General features: G+C 42.4%; 1 protein-coding gene across 5 annotated transcripts; it reads right to left on the bottom strand.

Moving 5' to 3' along the window:
* Nucleotides 1–356: 356 nt before the first annotated feature.
* SERBP1 (SERPINE1 mRNA binding protein 1) lies at nt 357–17,289 on the bottom strand. 5 transcript variants are annotated; one of them, XM_075710139.1, is made up of 10 exons: nt 16,830–17,289; nt 13,421–13,580; nt 12,391–12,528; nt 12,178–12,273; nt 11,562–11,636; nt 9,047–9,224; nt 5,798–5,845; nt 3,060–3,233; nt 1,975–2,013; nt 357–748 (listed from the first exon to the last, which is right to left on the bottom strand). In XM_075710139.1, exons 1-10 carry the CDS (start codon nt 17,215–17,217, stop codon nt 692–694), a joined length of 1,353 nt encoding a protein of 450 aa, XP_075566254.1. In that variant the 5' UTR covers nt 17,218–17,289; the 3' UTR covers nt 357–691. The 5 variants fall into 5 exon arrangements, with proteins under 5 accessions (XP_075566254.1, XP_075566255.1, XP_075566256.1 ...); XM_075710140.1 differs by lacking the exon at nt 5,798–5,845; XM_075710141.1 differs by lacking the exon at nt 5,798–5,845 and having other exon boundaries at nt 12,178–12,249.
* Between the last annotated feature and the right edge of the window lie 597 nt (nt 17,290–17,886).

Genomic DNA, 17,886 nt, shown 5'->3' with positions numbered 1-17,886 from the left:
ACTATAAACCAATATGCTTTGAATCTTTTTCAAGTATCTGGTATCAATTTTGTATAAAGATTTTGCGTAAACAGACTACCAAACATAGATGAAAAATGACTGTTTTTCCAAGTCTGAAATTAAGCATTAAAACTAAAGTACTCCAGGAGTTAGTATTCCACACAGCACTAACAGTCTGCCCAATTAAAATTTCACATATTCCAAAAGACCACGGGCTGATAAAAAAAATCTGCTAAACGGGAATTAAGGAAACGGAAATAGTGTGCAATAATTAAAACCCAGTTTGTAGTTTGAGGAAAATCTCTAAAATCCTGAATTAAAAAAAACACAAATGAAGTGAAAGCTTTCAACTGGTACACACTGTTCACACCTATATTTCAAGTTTGGAAACGCATATTTTCAAGCAGCAATACAAAAAAGTATCCATGAAGAATGCATAATCTCTGAAAAAATTATGAAAACATCCCTGCTACCATTACATTTCTAAATACAAAACTGACTACCATATTGTTGCTTCTGTGTAGCGAGAGAAGTTCATTTTCAAAACAGATAAAATTCAGTCTTTAGGTGTGAATGGTATGAATGACAGTCTCTTTTTTTTTTTAAATTTCTTAGTTGTTTAGGATCCTTAAGCATGCAAGCCTCGGAGAGGAAGGCCCAACGAGGGCAGGGTTGGCTTATGACATCCAGTTTAGGACAGAGCTGGGAAAGCCTCTGGGTCATCTACATCAGGAGCAGAAGCACTTGACTGAAAGAGAAACATCAGAAAGTTATTACCTTCAGTGGCATCAAGCCCTACTACATTTCTAATTCTTCACACATTACCAAGTCCTTCCATTCGCCAGGCAAACACGGCCCAGCACACAGCTGAGCTGGGCAGTGCGAGATGTTAGCACCGCTCAACTGTGGGCACGCGCTGGGGCCCAGCAACAAGGTTAAGCCTCTGTCCCGGTGCAGACAGACTGGGCGGCGCTTGCACAGGGCAGCTGCAGACAGGGGGACTCCCTGCACCCCAGACAAACAAGGGTGGGAATTCTTCCTTCTTAAAACTACTTTAACCTGAACCCTATTCAATAGGGAAATACCAGGTTTCAAAGAGGTACACACACTACAGTGGAGTAAGCAGTCTAGTACTGAACAAATTACTACCAGAGCAACTTTTTTCCCCCCATGATAAGCAACATTTTTTCTTATTCCAAGGACCAGAAAGTCTCCTATGCTACCTTTTGAATCAAAGTTATCTGAAGAGGCATTATAGACAAACAGACCATGTTTGCACGTGATTATCGCACAAGGTTACAAGTACATCTCTTTTTCCACTCTTAAAGAGATCCCTGCATGTGGGTTTATGCTATTCTACTAGCGCATAGCCATCAATTCTTACTGAGGGACATGACTGAAGTGTTACAGAAAAGACCTGTCTGTAGCACAAATTAAGTTCCATTTATCTTTTCCCAGTCACAAACTACCTGTTGATAAAAAGAATTGTTGTGCAACCTAGCCCTACAAATTCATACACATTAACCAAGAATCTCCTCAGTACTTCCCTAACAGACTTTTTTTTTTAAAAGGCTCTGTGCCACACCTAAAGAACAGTGCTGCAATGAAATGCAGAAATTAAGTATTCTAGAATACTTCAAGAGGAATGTGGAAGAGAAGAGTAGGAAAGGCCAGGATAGTGGAATTTCCTGTAAATATATTCATTTATCAAGACAGATATATTTAACCCATTCCAATAAAAGTTGTATCAACGTCTATAGGCAAGACGAAGACACTGCAGAAGCACCCAGCCCACAAACTAGAGTTAAAAAGTAACAGCAGGGTCTTAAGCCTATAGCCTTAGTATCTCCAGTTGGTCATTACACAAAAGCAGAAAGCAAGCCAAAAAAGCCAATCCACTGCAGGAGGGGAGTTACAGTCCCTGCAACAGGAGGGCCTTGTTCACAGGTAATGTAAGTGCCAGAGACCACCAACCTGGTTGGGTGTGTGGATCACGTCAAACTCCTTAACCAACTGGAAGGAAATAAACAAAGTCAACATAAAATAAGCTGCAGATCTCAAAAGTTTTTAACTACATTATGACATCATTCTTGAAGAAGCAAGACGCCCTATTAGTGAAACAACTCAGAGCAAACACCACCACCATTTAATAGCAATTCCTTAATATTTTCTTATATTGATATCAGGAGAGTGTTTTCTAACTAATAAGCCTAAAACTTAAAGTAACCCAGTGTAAAAGAGGAAACAAAGTCATTGCCCTACACGAGACAAAAATAAGCAAGTCTGGTCTATGTGAAGAAAGCCACACCACACAGACTGAACTAATTTTCTAGTGAAGAACAATTTGATTGGATGTATTTAAGCCAAATAATGATCCATATTAAATCAAATCTTTACTGTAGCTATACTACGGTACTTCAGCTTTACATGTTCGCTCCCCAACCCCATTCAGTACTTAGTCCCGAGTATTTCCTTAGGGCTTTAGGACTAGAGGAGAAAAAAAAGTTACTGCAGATTAGGAAAAAAAACCCCAAACCAAACAGTAAGAGTCCTATTTCCACACAAAATCTAAATTCCTCAAATTCAAGATAACAACATGCAGCCATAAAACCAGTCTTTCACCCCCAACAGGTCACAATGCAGATATACCATCCTGACTGTGTCTGAAAATAACTGCTCTAACACTTGCAGTTCTGCTCTGGCACAAACAAAAGCATCTCATAGTAAATTCAGATCTGTCCACACTGAAGAGTAATTTTTTTGTGTTTAGATACAACCTTCAAGGATGGACACTTTTTTTTTACTCCAACCTACTCCCCACCCTGTCTTTTTTTTGTGTTTAGTAAGAACACTGCTAAAACATTCATCCTTTTGTCCTAACAGTAACCTAGTTTAAAGTAAACTTGTAAGAACAGACACTTTACTTGGTTTTAAAATGCAGTGTTTGTTGTTAGAGCAACTCCCTAAGAAACAAGGAAGACGCCTGAAACTAACTATAGGAAAATCCTAACAACAACTGAAACTAAACTCTTCTGTAGATGAAAGCTGTAGCTACTCACCTTGTCAGTTCTGCCTCCACGGCTGGCCCTGCCACCACGCCCTCGGCCACCCCGTCCCCCTCTGCCACCACGTCCGGGGCGGCCAAGGTCTCCAAAGTTGATCTCCAGCTGGGATGTAATATCATTTGCTGGCTTGCGGAAGTGGTGATCCATCACAGAGTCCTCAGCATGAGCCTGAAATGAGTGTTTCTCCGTGAGTATGAAAAATCACCAAAAACTCTTTCATCTGTAGCTGCACCCTTACCACCACAGCATGCGTGTTCACCTCCAAATGCACTCCCAAATTGACGATTGATTACCTTGATTGATTCAAGTTAATAGACAGGGCAGGAATTGTTAGGAATCAAGCTATACCATTTGTGCAGATGACAAAACCACATATAGGTAATCAAATAAGCACTTGAGCAAACAAAGGTATTTTGCATTTCAAAGATAGTTCAGGAAAGCTCTGGGGTTCCTTCAGAGGAACAAATTTTAAGTTTATCTGAGACGAAAATGACTATCACCAAGCCAGTACAGCATTCTAGCATTGCTGCTCTTCTCACTTCGTATCCTGAGAAATCTTCAGGTTCTATCAATTCATTTCATTCTTTTTAAATACTTACTTGGTAACCCATCTTTATTTTGCTCAATGAGTACTTTACACTTTCTCATTTGCTTAGCCCTGTATAAATATTTAAAACATGGGAGATGGTAAGAATCCCTTACTGGTTTGTATTGGCCATAACAAACAGCGAATGAGGCACAAACAAGTTCAAACGCAATGTAACTGAAGTCACTAAAACATTAATGCTGAAAACAGAGAACCAGTCTCACTAATTACACTGAAAAACATGACTCTGACCACCTTTGCCATGACACAACAATCTCTTACAGCTGGTTGGTTGTCAGTGAGAAACCTGAGCCTTGAGGAGCAAGGTATGGGCCAAAGAGTTACATCTAACACCATAAATGCTACTATTCAGCACATTTGAGTGTTTCAAATTATTACACACTGAACACAAAAAGAAGCAAGTGTTTTAAAATTAATTATTTTTCCTATTTTGCAAAATTAATTTTTCCACATAGTAAGTCAGTTTTTGACACCTATCATCATACACAAAATGTAAAACTGACCACACTGAATCAGACCAAGGGTTTATCTAGCCCAGAACTCTGCCTCTTACGAGGCCCAATCATCACGTTTTAGAAATGTGACAACATACAACTCTTTCTTTTCCTATATCCACCTAATTTCTGGCACAGCAATTTTTACTTTTCTTGGTTTTCCTACAGAATTGCCATGTGCAAGCTTAAGCTTACCTGACTAGAACTTACTTTTCTTGTGGTGTAATTACGCAATATGCTGACTTGTTTCAAAGGCAATGTATTGTGCCATTAAGCCCTATACCCTTTAATTACCATTTGTGGATCCTTCATAAGGCAGCCAATGGATATGCAGAGGTCTGCAGTCAAAAGGCTGAAAGCTGCTTTCAGGGATTCCTTGAGTCAGTCACAAGCACCATAATGTACAGAGCCATAAAGAGCCTTCTCCCCCACCAATGTAATTACCCCTTTCTGTGCCCAGTTGTACATTTGGCCTCCACAATGTCTTGCAGTGGACAGCACTGCAATTTAATTAGGCACAATGAGAAATACCTCTCCATGCTGCTTTATTTCAAACATATTTCATTGGTATGTATTCCATGTAACAGCTGGCCCCCATCCCACTCCTGATGTTATAGATTTGAATTGTACACCCTTCCCTCAAAGACCTCTTTTCCAAACTTAGGAAGTCAGCCTAAGCAGTTATTTCTCAGAGAAAAGTCACTCCACATCTCAGCCTGACATGGCACTACCCAAATGTAAGTACACCAACAATTTGTAAAACAGTACACAATACCTTTTGTTATGGTTTTCACTCCTTTCCTATTACTTAATATTTTATTTACAGTTTTGATCACTGCAGGGTACTGAAATGATATTTTCAACATATTAGTAGTTGTATGACATTCTTTTTTCTGAGAGGTAGTATCAGTGGCTTTGTAGAATAATTCTGTGCGTTTCCTTCCCTACACTGTTATTGCTTAAAAAAAACCACTACAGTCTACCAAAACCATTGTATTTTCCACAACTTAACTTTTGTTTAACCACTAAACCCAACAAATAGCAAATTCTGTATGTAAACCAATGATTGCTTTATCCAAAATAACTAAAGCTAATTTGAAACACCAATAGAAGACTTGCCATGTTCTCCTCATACTCTTCTAACGCTTAGGTGACAACAGACAAAGACATACCATACAAATTGCTTATTCTGAATCATCTTTGGAAGCATTTAATTTATACGTATTGGCAACTCTCAGTAGTGCTCTGATCTAATAACTGATAGCTTCTCAAAGGCATTGCTGCACTTACAGGTCTTGGGGAAGGCTGTCAACAATCAAGAACAAGCTACTAACAGAAAGGGGGCCAAAGCAGACAGTGAGATATGGAAAAACAACAGCAACAAAAAATAAAGAGACTCATGATAGAAGCATTTATGATAAGGTTTGAATTCAGCTCAATTAGGAGCAGGGGTACTAATTATGAAGGCTCCTATATGGTGCACAGTTAGACAACAGGCATGGACAGAAGAGCTCCATATTGTATCTACTTGTATTCTCTATTTTTGTGACTTCTTAATATCCAGACCTTCATTTCAGAAGGGGCTCATATCAAAACACAGGTATTACCAGTTAGATATAAAGGATCAGTACCTCATTTGACTCCAGCAGACTCCCCTGCATTTCTGTCATCGCCTTTGTCTGATGAAAGTTGCGTGTCCACGCCAAAGTGACAAAAGGAACAAAGGGAGAAAACAAAAGGAAGAAATGAGACTCAACTACATACAGAAACAACAATAAGGTCACATGAACTTGCCGGATACAGATGTCACTGAGCACATGAAGCAGCAAAAGGATGAGATCAACAGCTGTGCAAGCATCCACAAAGACTAGAGGATGGACTATACCACAAGCGTGGAGACAAGAGAAATCTCAGATCGATACCAAAAAAGTTTAACACAAGCTGCTGGAAACCATAGTAGAGACCATGCATGCAGGCTGATCTCTAGCACCTCAATACATCAGGCACACTGCATACAGAGCTAGACAGATAAGAGGGTGGGATGCTTAAAATTACTGTTAATGAGAAAAGGTTTCTGCACAGCCTCGATTCAAGAGTCATTCCTCCAAATTTTGAGGAGATGAACTATTATTTTCCAAAACATATTTCTCAGTCTCCCATTGCAACCTCCTCTAAGGAAGTGGTTAGATTAGCAAGAAAGTTTGATGGCACAGGAAAGAGGCACAGCACAGCAGACACGGAATAGGAACTGATCTACTAGTGTTATCAATCTTTCCAGGAGACTTGCATCCAAGCTTTTGAACAAATTTTAGGATCTCTCCACAACGTAACTCTTTCTCACTTTTTGTTCAGCTGTACCAGTAGAACTTAAAAGACTCAAGCCACTAAACCAGCTGCAGAGAAGGAAAAAAGAGGATGTCTATTTTATGGCATAACCCAATCTCCTGGAAAGAGTCTCATTAGACTAGGGCTGCCAATACACATGGATTTCATATTAAACCAGCAAGAATCTGAGACAGTACTAAGAGTTCATTTTATACAAAGTATCACTTTCTAGTAATTGCAAAGCAAATATGAAAGAGAGGAAAGACCCCAGACAGCATCAAGCGTTTCACCCCTCAGTGAAGGGTGCAAGGAGGAGGAGGAGGAGGAGGACGACGACGACGACAGCTCTTTCACAAGACTAAGGCAGATGAACAGTACTAGAGCCTCATACTCCCTTTTCCCACAGACTCCTAGGGCATTCTCCCAGTAGTTCTCAAACTACAGGAATGAGGGTGGTCATCACAACACTTCAAATTTCTGAGAAAATCTACTGAGGCACATTGTAATTTTTCAGCCATAAGAGTACAAAAGATTTGGGACTGAAAACCAGAATTTACCTATAAACCAAGTCACTTCTACACATCAGCTCCCTTCTATATCAATAAGAATCACAGAAACCTTACATCAACTTTAATTTCATGACTCACAAGTATGTCCAAAAGGACAAACAGAAAGAACAGCAGGTGACTGGTAGGTTTTGTTCCTAACTTCTAAATATTCCACCTTCTAAACCTGCTCACAAAGGAGCTGCAGTGAAGGCTTTCCTAATGCCTGTATTATAGAGCTATTCTGCTATAATACTTCGCAAAAAAATCCCATGCTGCTTCCCAAGGAATCAGTGAACAATAAATAAGTGAAATGGGGAGAGACATCTCCTGGACATGCCATAAAAGCAGGCTAAAAGCACCTAGACCTAAAGGCAGTTTTGCTAATATCTCACTTCTGTGCTTATACGGCAAGGAGCTGTTAACTTCTCCTAAGTGTTAAATATATCTGACTCATTTCTTTGAAGAGAAGTTAACTGAATACACCTCTCAAATAGAGCAATCTACTAATGATGTCAGTTCTTCCATGAAAGTAATTTGATTAGTTATTCTCATTGGTTTTGTTTGGGTTTTTCTGAGTTAACTACTGATTCATTTTTTGAATGGAATATACAGTATGGATCTTTCTAGCTTCTAAATTACTCAGAAGTACCACCATCTTATTATACTATCATACATGCAGATATGTTAAAAAAGACTGTCTTCAGCTGACCAAATGTCAAACAAGTCTGCTTTGGAGAGACTGGGGTCGGGGAGGGACTTGCCAGGACTACAAGTAAATCTTGGTAAAGTACATAAATACTTCTGCTTAAATCTACTCTTTTAATACACAGCAACATTAAATCTAACTCAGTTTCCCTTTTCTACACACAAGCCAGAGAAAGTGGTATTTAATGAACACTTCAAACACTGAACAGCTTAAGGTAAGCAAAAAGATATGCAATCATTTAAAGAACTATCTTACTCAGCAAGAAAAGAAAACAACATGATTGCGACAAAACCAAACTCATTCTGAGTTCAATGAGATTAGAAATGGAGTTTTCATTGGAAAGTACTGAATAGTGCCTCCCCATCTATATTGTATCGCCAGCTTAGAAGAAAAAACTGACAAGGTGTGAAAAAGCAGAGATACATATTAGAAGACCAAACAGCATATTCCATACTATTTAGTTACTTCAAAGCGAGTCAGAACCATCTGGTATACAAAGTTGCAGGGCATGGATTAGCAGTGGGCCACTTAAGATACTACAGAGTGTTAAAAACAAAGATTTACGGCAGCCCTGCATTAGAAAACAGAGCTCTCGGCTCTTCCCTCCCTTCTGCAGTGAAAGAGTATGTCTCTCTTTGGCACTCTCACTATCTTGGAACAGAATAACCAAAATTTTGCAATGACTGAAATGAGTATGCTTGCGAAACTATAATTTTAAAATAATTCTATAGCAACTATGTTGAGTATCACTGGAACATACAAATGTATTTCACCTGATTTCTCAAAAGCTTCAAGGACACTTGTCTATATAGTATTACAAAATTAGAAGATACCTATGTTACAAACTTAAGATATACAGTTTAAGTATTAAGGTCTCTGAGGCACGACCAGTATTCCTTCAAGCTTACATCACATTTAGCAAGCACCATAAATCTTGTGTACTGCATAAAAAGCAAAGAAATGATTTGGTATTGACAAACATTTTCTAAAATGCTCACCAAGAGACAGTCCTTACAAAGTTGCCTGCCCAGATGCAGCAGTATTCCCATCTTATCTCTAGATCATATCCCAGTATACACCAACCTAAGGGTACAGATCAACTGCTAAAACCAACCACAGTAAGAATGGCTACTTATGCTACTGCATAACTTCAGTTTTATTAAGAGAAATGTTGTTCCCGCTTTACAAAATCTTAGCTACAGGTCAGTGTCTCAAAGAATGGAGCTCCCACTCTAAGAAGCACGTATCAATAGAAAAACCTATACAGTCTGGATACTAGCAAATATTGAAAATCACTTTACCTCCTCACTCTTTGACTTGTGAAGAACAAATCCTTTTTTCCATTGCCCATCAGCACCCTCATTTGGTTTACGGATGTTGAACTCAACTTTTGCACGATCCTTACTTTGAATAGCTTTCCACTCGTCCAGGGTCATTTCCTTAGGACCTTCTTCCTTAACTTCTTCAACCTCATTCTCTCTGCAGTAAATTCATGGATATTATGATCATGACTTAGAACTCACATTCTAGATACAACAAATTCAAAATCAGTCGTTAACCGGCATCAGATTATAAAAAAGGTTGTCAAGTATTTAACAGTTGAGGTGTATATAAAACCCCCTCACTTCTGCCACTCAGAAAGCACACATGAAAACTCATCTCCTTCAGTCAGAGTGCCCAAAAAAGTCAGATACCTTTAAGCCAACTAAATGGCAAGCACAGCAGAACATTAAAATTAACACTGACCCATGCTGTCTATTCTCCACATTAATGACAATTTCCTTTACAAATATCAAAGCCTAACTTCTGCAACAGACTTGTTTGCAGCTTTTCCCCCCTTTTTGAGATACCTCTCTCCCAAAGATTCAAGTTAAGGCCCCGAGAGAGAGCTTGTTCTTACCACAATTTTCAAGCATGTTAGTTTTTTAAAACACAGAATTTAATCAGCTTTGGATAGTCTGCTTCCTTTATTGAACCAAATCAATTATTAATTTCCCAGCTAACTGAAACAATTTTTACTTTCAGCTACCCTGAAAAAAAACCCAGCATACAACTTAGTTACTTGTGCGATATATCACCTCACTGTAAATCTTTCGTGCCTCTGCCTTCTGCCAAAGAGCTATTTTTAAGTAAAACACACAACCACTATGCTCAATAAACAGATCATGTTCCAACTACAGCCAATCCTCTAGTCATTCTTCAGTGTGCTTATGCAACTAAATTTCTGATTTATAGAAAACTAGTGCCATGTATGTGCAGCAGAAATATCATGAAAGCCTCAACTTAAAAGATCTTAATTTTGTAGCCATATTTTTGATGTAATAACGCAGAGGTTTTACGTCAAAATTACTGTGTTTCAATTTTTTCTCATTCTGTAGGACAGAATGATTTTTGACATGGTATATATATTCAGAAGCATTTTTTTTGTTGTTCAAGGCAAAGGTATTCCCCTTGGCATTCTGCACATCTTACTTCAGTAAAACATCCTACAATTCTGCTGAAACATTTAGGTTAGAGGTCCACACCAAACAAGCCAACTTGAAAACTAACATGTAAAGATGCTTTTCTATAAAGACAACTGATGGATTACAACAGATGCATTATGCTTGAACCTGAAAAGAGTACACATTTTCCGCAGATTTGAGGAAGAAGAAAAAAGCCATGCAAATAGCCTGGACAATTTTGCAGATAACTGATCTGCACATGGATGGGTCAGTATCTGGTCAAGCACCAGGACACTGCTACTCATAACGATCCAGGAAATACTGCAGACAACAAATTTAATATATCCAGATTTCCAATACACTTAATTTTAAGCTAGCTAGCTTGCATTTTCTGACCAAAGCTCAAGCTGTAATTCCTTAAAAAATTCTCATACTACTTCTGTGTACAAGATTACCTTAACCTTGGACCACCACAACCTGGGAGAAGTAATACAGTTTAGTCTTTTTTTTTAGTTAAATTAAGTCAATTTTTTATTCTCTACACAGTAATTGTACCCTCTTTACCACTAACCAAAGTTATTGATAAGGAAATCAAGCTATAGCAAACTCCACGTTAGAAATATCGGACAAACAAGTATTTCAAAATTCTATCTTACCTGTTTGCCATTTTCTTTTGAATTCACCATAAAGCACATTCCTCATTAAAATAAAACATTTTATTGTACTATGCTACCATAAATATTTGTATCACATTTTTACATCAACTGCAAGTATCCCTACTGCTCGTTCTGCTTCTCTAGTTACTCTGTGTTCATTCATCTAGTCCCTGGTTTCTTCTGCAACAGTGTCCAAGTGGAATGAGAAGCAACTGAGTGACTTCTTTGAAAATTGCCTGCACACACAGAAGCCGGAGAATGAAAGACACACAACCTTTCCTCTACAGGCTAGTCACACCGCCAAAACCAGTTGTCCTGAAAACTGTGTTGTAAAAAACATTGCTTTCCACCGGCAGAAGAACATTTTGTCCCTTTTGCTTGGTGGTTCTACCCAGTTATGAGCACAGATGCTTTTGCATTTGGTACTTAGGAGTTGCAATCCCAAGAACCTAAGCGTATTAGAACTGATCATTAATAACTAAATCTGAAAATTATCTAAGAGCCTGCATGACACTAACGAACAATTTCAAGATAACAATTTTTAGACATACAGTTTTTAAAGAGTCTTTCAGCAGCGCTGTGGATAATTTCATATCTACTGAAGAAAATATAATCTGGATTTGGCAAAACAGAAGTAGGAATACATGAGAGAGGTTAAAGGCAAAGTAATACTACCTTTGAAGCACTCAAGGAACATTAAGAGGGGTGGTACTCACTTATTTTCAGAATCAGCAGGCGGATGTTCCTCTCCCTCTGGCGTTTCCTCAGTTACAGCTGACTGATCCAATTCACTGCAATTACATAATGTTTGGAATTTTGTTTTTTAAAAGTTCATCCCTATTTAAAGCTACATAAGATTAACAACCAAGTTCTATAGTGGATTTAGACAACCCACTCTTCTTTAAAAACTATTTCATTGAGAATTGGTGCTCTCTGTGCCTTTTAAATTCTATGCTTTCCACCTCCCTAATGGTTTTCCCCAACACTTACTAGTACCCATTCTGAAAGCCTCCCGCTGTACCTTGAGACACAAAATGGATTTGGGTATTAAAAATAAAGCATGCTTAACCTGATCAAATTCTGGTTTTAGTAAAAGAATTTTTCAAAGCCCTCCCCATTCCAAACCTCCCCAAAATTCTGATTTTAACAGTGAAGCCATCTCTTATATTAGACGAAATCACTAACTTCCTAAATTCTGCAAAGGTTGCTTTAATAGTGTAGCAAAAACTATCAAAGGCAAAAAAGACAGCTAAGTCTTTACGTTTTGCAAGCTGTAAGATTAGGATTTATTAACATTCTGCTAAGTTTTCTGAGCAATTACAGATTACTAACGTTAGCTCGTCTTTGACGGTTCCCCAGTTGTGCGATCCACTGCCACCACGCTTGTCCTCATGCTTTAGGCCGCTGAAATGTGAATGTGAAACAGAACTAACAAAACTGAGTTAACATTATAGTGTCCAGATACAGAAATTCAAAAGCAAATTTTAAAATGTGTTTTAATTGTAAAGAATAGTTAAAAAGAAAAAGAAAAAGTTAAAGACTTACGATCTATCGCTGCCACTGTGTCTGTCAAATTCACGTTTGCCACGAGAGTCAAACCCATCCCCTCTGCCCATTCCACGGCCACGGCCACGTCCTCTTCCAAGTCCACCACGTCCACGCATAGGTCGGTCAAGAATGGGTCTAGTATGGAACAGTCAAACTTGAACATTTCACCTCCAAAAATTTACAGCATGGTTTTTAAGGTTTTCTTTTTCTCTTTTCAGAATTTTATTTACTTACTTTTCCTTTGGTAATTACTGTTTGTAACTGTGTCGAGGCTCTAATTTCAATGCCAAATCATTACACTGAAAAGACCCAAATATATAATGCCTGCATTTTAGAATCTGGAAACAAATGCTCAGGATTACCGTTCACTTGCATCTTCTGGCACTAAATTCCAAAATATAGTGTTTGTATTGTGTTACATCACTAGCTGATACAGTAATTTCAAGGCAACTCACATTCATCCAACTTACTTTTAAAAGGATTTTAACTTTGGCTGCTAGAATTTTAGTATTTGAACACATGATACTTGAGACACTTTAAAACTTGCCTAGACATAAGATGGCTTCACCAATTCCAGATCTGAAGTCACTACAGCCAAGGTATAAACACCTACACGGACTAACTTTTATTGGCTTGAAGTCAGCTGTACAGATTTAAGCAACAGCTGTAACAGCAAACAAATCTCATCCTGCAGGCAACAGCTATACTTGAGTTCTTTTCCTGACCCATCTGCTATAAATTTAGAGAGATATGGTGGATATCTTACTGATTTAAACTGTATTTTCAGTTAAACTAATGGAACTGTTCATGTTAGATCACTCCCAGTCTATAACTTGAACCAAATTTGTAAACAAAATAATGGAAAAGGAAAGAAAAGTGTTATATTCTGCATGACATATACTCTTCTTGTGACCGACAAAATTTGATTCAGTTTTTTTTTTTTTAAACTTAGCAGCAGTTTTTTTTAAACTTAACAGCCTCTTCCTATCAAAACTAGGAAAGTTGTCAGGCAAGACAAAATTCTTACTTATCAACAGAAAATTCTCCTCCTTCTCCTTTCTCATCAGCAGGTTTGTCAAAGCGGCGCTCACGAGGAGGTCGTCTCTCCGGTCTCCTGTCAATAGGCTTGCCTTCACCCTGCTGTTGCTGCTGCTGCTGATCAGGCCTCCTGCCAATACGTCTTATCCCTGAAACATTAGGCGAAACACATCAACGGAATGTGGAGCTGCTCTGGGAGATACTGACTGTAACACCATAAAACAATATTGAAGGTAAGCTGGAATTGAAGTTTTTCTTTTAGCCTTGTGGCTAGATAATCTGAGCAACTATACCTTTATTAAAAAGTCACTGTAGATCATTTGATTCTTCTTATTCACATTTTTATGCAGCATTTCAATCAAACTGTATTTTGTACAAGTGTACACTCTTACAATATTGTAGGAAACAAAATCTGTCAGAGCACACAATACATTACTAATCCATGTTAAAATGACAGGGTCAACTTTCAAAGAAGGATCAAAGTAAGCAAGATTTTTTTTTTTTTCTGAAAGGTGTTTTTCAGGTAAAGCAAGTGGTTTTTATTTTGATGCACACCAAAATGAAGTCAGCATCACCACGCTGGACCCAAGTCCCTATGACAGCCACCCTGCTTTATCCCACTGCACTCTTCTTGGAAACTTTTTTGGTCAGCAGTACGACCTGGGGCAGAGTGTGCTCTCCTACAAGGGCCACCCTTACCCAAACAGGTGTCCCTTGCATCCCCATGAGCAGGCAGCCCATTACAGTAGGTACTGGTCAGTGACTAAATGGTGTGTTCATCCACACCAATCCTCGCAGCCCAATACACACTCCCTGATGAAGACTCACCTCGTTGTGCACTTACTTAAAATAGCTGAAGAATACACTGTGCCACTGAACTGGCTAGTGTTCTTCCCTCCCTCTCTATGCCTTCCAAAAGTTTGGTTTGGGTTTTTTTTTGTTTTGTTTTTGTTTTTTTTAAATAGTAACTTCCCATGGGCATTATTTTCTTCACTAAGGCATCTGAAGGATCATAAATACAGGGGGGTTTTCCACTCATCTGAAATGCCCGTTCACTCTTCTTTAGGAAGGTATGGACAAACACGTTATTCCTTTGTTATACTATTTTCTTGCCAAAATGTTTAGGGAAAAAACAATAAGCAAACCACCAAGACTGGCTTAAGAATTGTGAACTACCTTTTAAATTAAAAGCTGCCAATTTTTAATTTTTTTTTTAAAGAAATAAGTTCCTGCCTAACAAGCAATGGCATATTTGGGTGGGGCTAAAGAAGTTACAGTTCTAATGATATCCAAGCCAACACACCCAAATGAACAACATCTTCCTTACCTTACAAGCTGTACTTAACATTAAGTTTGCATGACATACATTGCTCGCTAAGTAATCCTTACTCCCTGAGGAAACACAGGGGTTAAACTCACTAACATTTACCTTGAAAAGGACTCTCAAACGAAGGACAACCATTTCATTTTAAGAGGTAAAGCTCAGCAAGGAAAGCAAACAGGCCGGTGTCACATAAGAGGTATGCTGCAGAACTGGAATGAATAATGCACGTCTTTTGAATTTCGAGTTCAACACCCTGCATTCAGAAAAACCTGGTTCCTGGTGAAGCCTAACCAAAAATACAAGTTATTTCTTTTTCTTAGTATCACAAAGCTTTGAACTGGTAATTCACTAGTCAAATAATCTGCACCTTTACAGAGAAATGGAATAGTTTTAAACTGTAATACATCCACACAGGATACAAACCCCATTGATACCATGGCATCCAACACCTTTACAATGTTAGAACTACTGTCCCGCACAAAAAACCAGCAATTTTCAAACTGGAAAGTCACTTTGTTTACTACAGCACTCTATACACACTGCTACAAAAGCAGACCTGACTTTCTCTGTTTCACTACTGTAATAAGCCACAAGATACTTCTCATAGTGAAGTAGTTCTTTTTCGTGAAAATGAATGTGAAAACTGGGAGGCAAACACGGACTGCTAGCCCTACCAAAAACCCTCTGCGTTCTCTTGTGTTGGCCAAAGACACTGGCCATGTTTCAGGTGCACCTCACGTGGGACAAGACCATAATTCTGCATGTGACTAACATTTCCAGAGGACACTGGCTTAGTAAATTGCCACTCAGGACAAATTATTGCATTCCTCACAGAGAAAAAACACTCAAGCTTTAAAGTGCAAGATCCATAAGCAAAGCTTGTCACAAGGTGTTTTCAAGTAACATTTTGGGAGGCCTACTTTCTAAAACAACTAGTATATTAAAACTTTTTCTTTCTTAAAACACATACAACATGGTGAAGAATCAGTTTGCAACATGCACTGCAGCAAACGCCAACGTATTAAGGTGCTTTCACGTAGCACTGTGCTCTTCTGAACCGGCCGCGTTTCTGAAAAGATCACTTGAGTTAAACTGCAGTGAGCAAGTTATTTCCTCACCTACATGCCAACTGCTGTCACCACACTTTGATACATTTCACGGATTCCAATTTAATCAGAGTCCTGACCAATTCAGGGTGCGCTGAAGTTTGTGCGCAGTGCCAACTGCCTGCCACGGGACAACATGTGTGCGCAACATCTATCCCTCTCCATGCAGAGCTGTGTCCTACTAATTACTTTGCCCGCAGCATACTCCTTTAACCTATGTATATTCCGATTTCTTTTTTCAAGAAAGTTTCCCATGTGGGATGTCTTGAGGGTTTACACAAACACGGCTGAGAATTCACACAGCCAATTCTTAAAATACACACGCGATTCCTACCAACACCGTTCCCCAGAAAAATGACCCAAGTGGCTTTTGAAGAGCCCGGGGACTGCCAGATACTGTGTCAAATACGTCAGACCACCCGGAACACACCATAAGTTTAGGATGCGTTGCTGGGATTTTCTATTTCACGTCAGCCCTCTCCCGCGGGCAGCCCGCCGTCCTCCGTGGCCCGCCACGCGAGAACCGGCGTTTCGGCACACAGGCAGCACCCGGGCACCCCACGCGCGCACGCCTCCATTTTGCGCGGGCCGGGCCGTGGGGACACGCCGCCCGCGGCCACGTGCGGCCGGGCAGCACGGCGCGCTGGGCCGCCGCTAACGAGCCCCGCCGCCGCCGCCGCCTCCCTCGACGCAGGGGCCCCGGGCGGGCTCCCGCGGCCCGCTGGCCCCGCCATGCGCTCCCCCACGTGGGTGCGAAGCCGCCGCCGCCCGCCCGCCCGCCGCGGGCACGGTGCTGCCGCCGCAGCCGAGGGCTCGGCCCTGCCCGGGGCCCCCCGCGCCGCGCTCCGGCGCCTTCCCGCCGCCGCCGCCTCCTTTGTGCGCGGCGGGACGCGGCCCCCGCGGGGCGAGGGACGGCCCCTCGGCGCCCGGCTCCCTCCCCCGCCGCAGCCCCCCGCGGCCCCGCTCACCCTCCTTCCGCAGCGGCGCGCCGGGCTGGCCGCTGCCCTCCTCCCGGCGGTCGCCGGCGCCCCCGGCGGAGGCGGCGAAGGGGGGCAGCGGGTTCTTGCGCTCCTTCTGGGACTCCCTGCGCAGCTGCTTGGCCGCGCTGCCGGGGCCGCCGCCGGCGCCCGCCTGGCCCGGGCCGCCGCCGCCGGCCCCGCCGGAGGAGTTGGTCTGGGCGCCCGCCGGGCCGCCACGGGCCCCGCCGCCCCCCTGGCTCCCGCCGCCGCCGCCGCTCTCTTTCCTCCGGGTCTCGGCCGCCCTCAGCACCTCGAAGGGGTCGGACTCGTCATCAAAGAGCTGGTCGAAGCGGTTGGTGACGACGCAGCCGAAGCCCTCCTGCAGGTGTCCCGGCATGATGGGCCCCCGTCGGCGGGATCCTCCTCCGATGCTGCCGGGCCCCCGCGCCCTGCTCGCTGCCGCACAAGATGGCCGGCCCCGAAGAGACCCGCTTCTCTTCCGGCGCCGGGCACATCCGGGCACCTCACCCCGCGCGGGGCACGACGGGAACGGCAGGCGGCCCGCGCCCGTCGCCGCCCGCGCCCGCCCGCCGAACTACAGCTCCCGGCGTGCCCCGCGCCGCCATTGTGTGGGGCCGCCGCGGCGGGCGGGGCGGAGGGCGCGGGTCGCCGGGCCTCCCGCCGCCGCCGCCATCGTCGCCGCCACGGGCGGGGCCGGGCCGGGCCGCGCTGGGCGGGGAGCGGCGCCGGGCCCGCTCGGCGCGGTTGGGCCTGGCGGCCCCTCGCAGACCCCGGCGGCCGCCGGAGGGGGCCCGGGGGCGGCCGCCACCCAGCGCCCCGGGGGTGCCAGCCGCCTTGGAAGGGGGTGGCCGGCAGCGGTGACATCAGTCCTGACGCTTTTTTAAGCGTCTTTCTGAGCTCTAGGCGTGTGTGTCTGGCGGCAGGCGCCATTGGCCCCGGTTCCAGCCCGCCCTCCTCGGGAGCCGGGCGCCGGGCCTGTGGCGCAGCGCCTGCCAGGCCGCGGGGGTCGCGGCCCGCTCCGAACAGCCCGGCGGCTCCCCCGCGG

This window comes from Pelecanus crispus, chromosome 5, assembly GCF_030463565.1.
Source record: "Pelecanus crispus isolate bPelCri1 chromosome 5, bPelCri1.pri, whole genome shotgun sequence".
Classification (NCBI taxonomy): Eukaryota; Metazoa; Chordata; class Aves; order Pelecaniformes; family Pelecanidae; genus Pelecanus; species Pelecanus crispus.
Note: the sequence above shows the minus strand (reverse complement) of the source record. Positions and strands in the feature narration are given on the sequence as shown.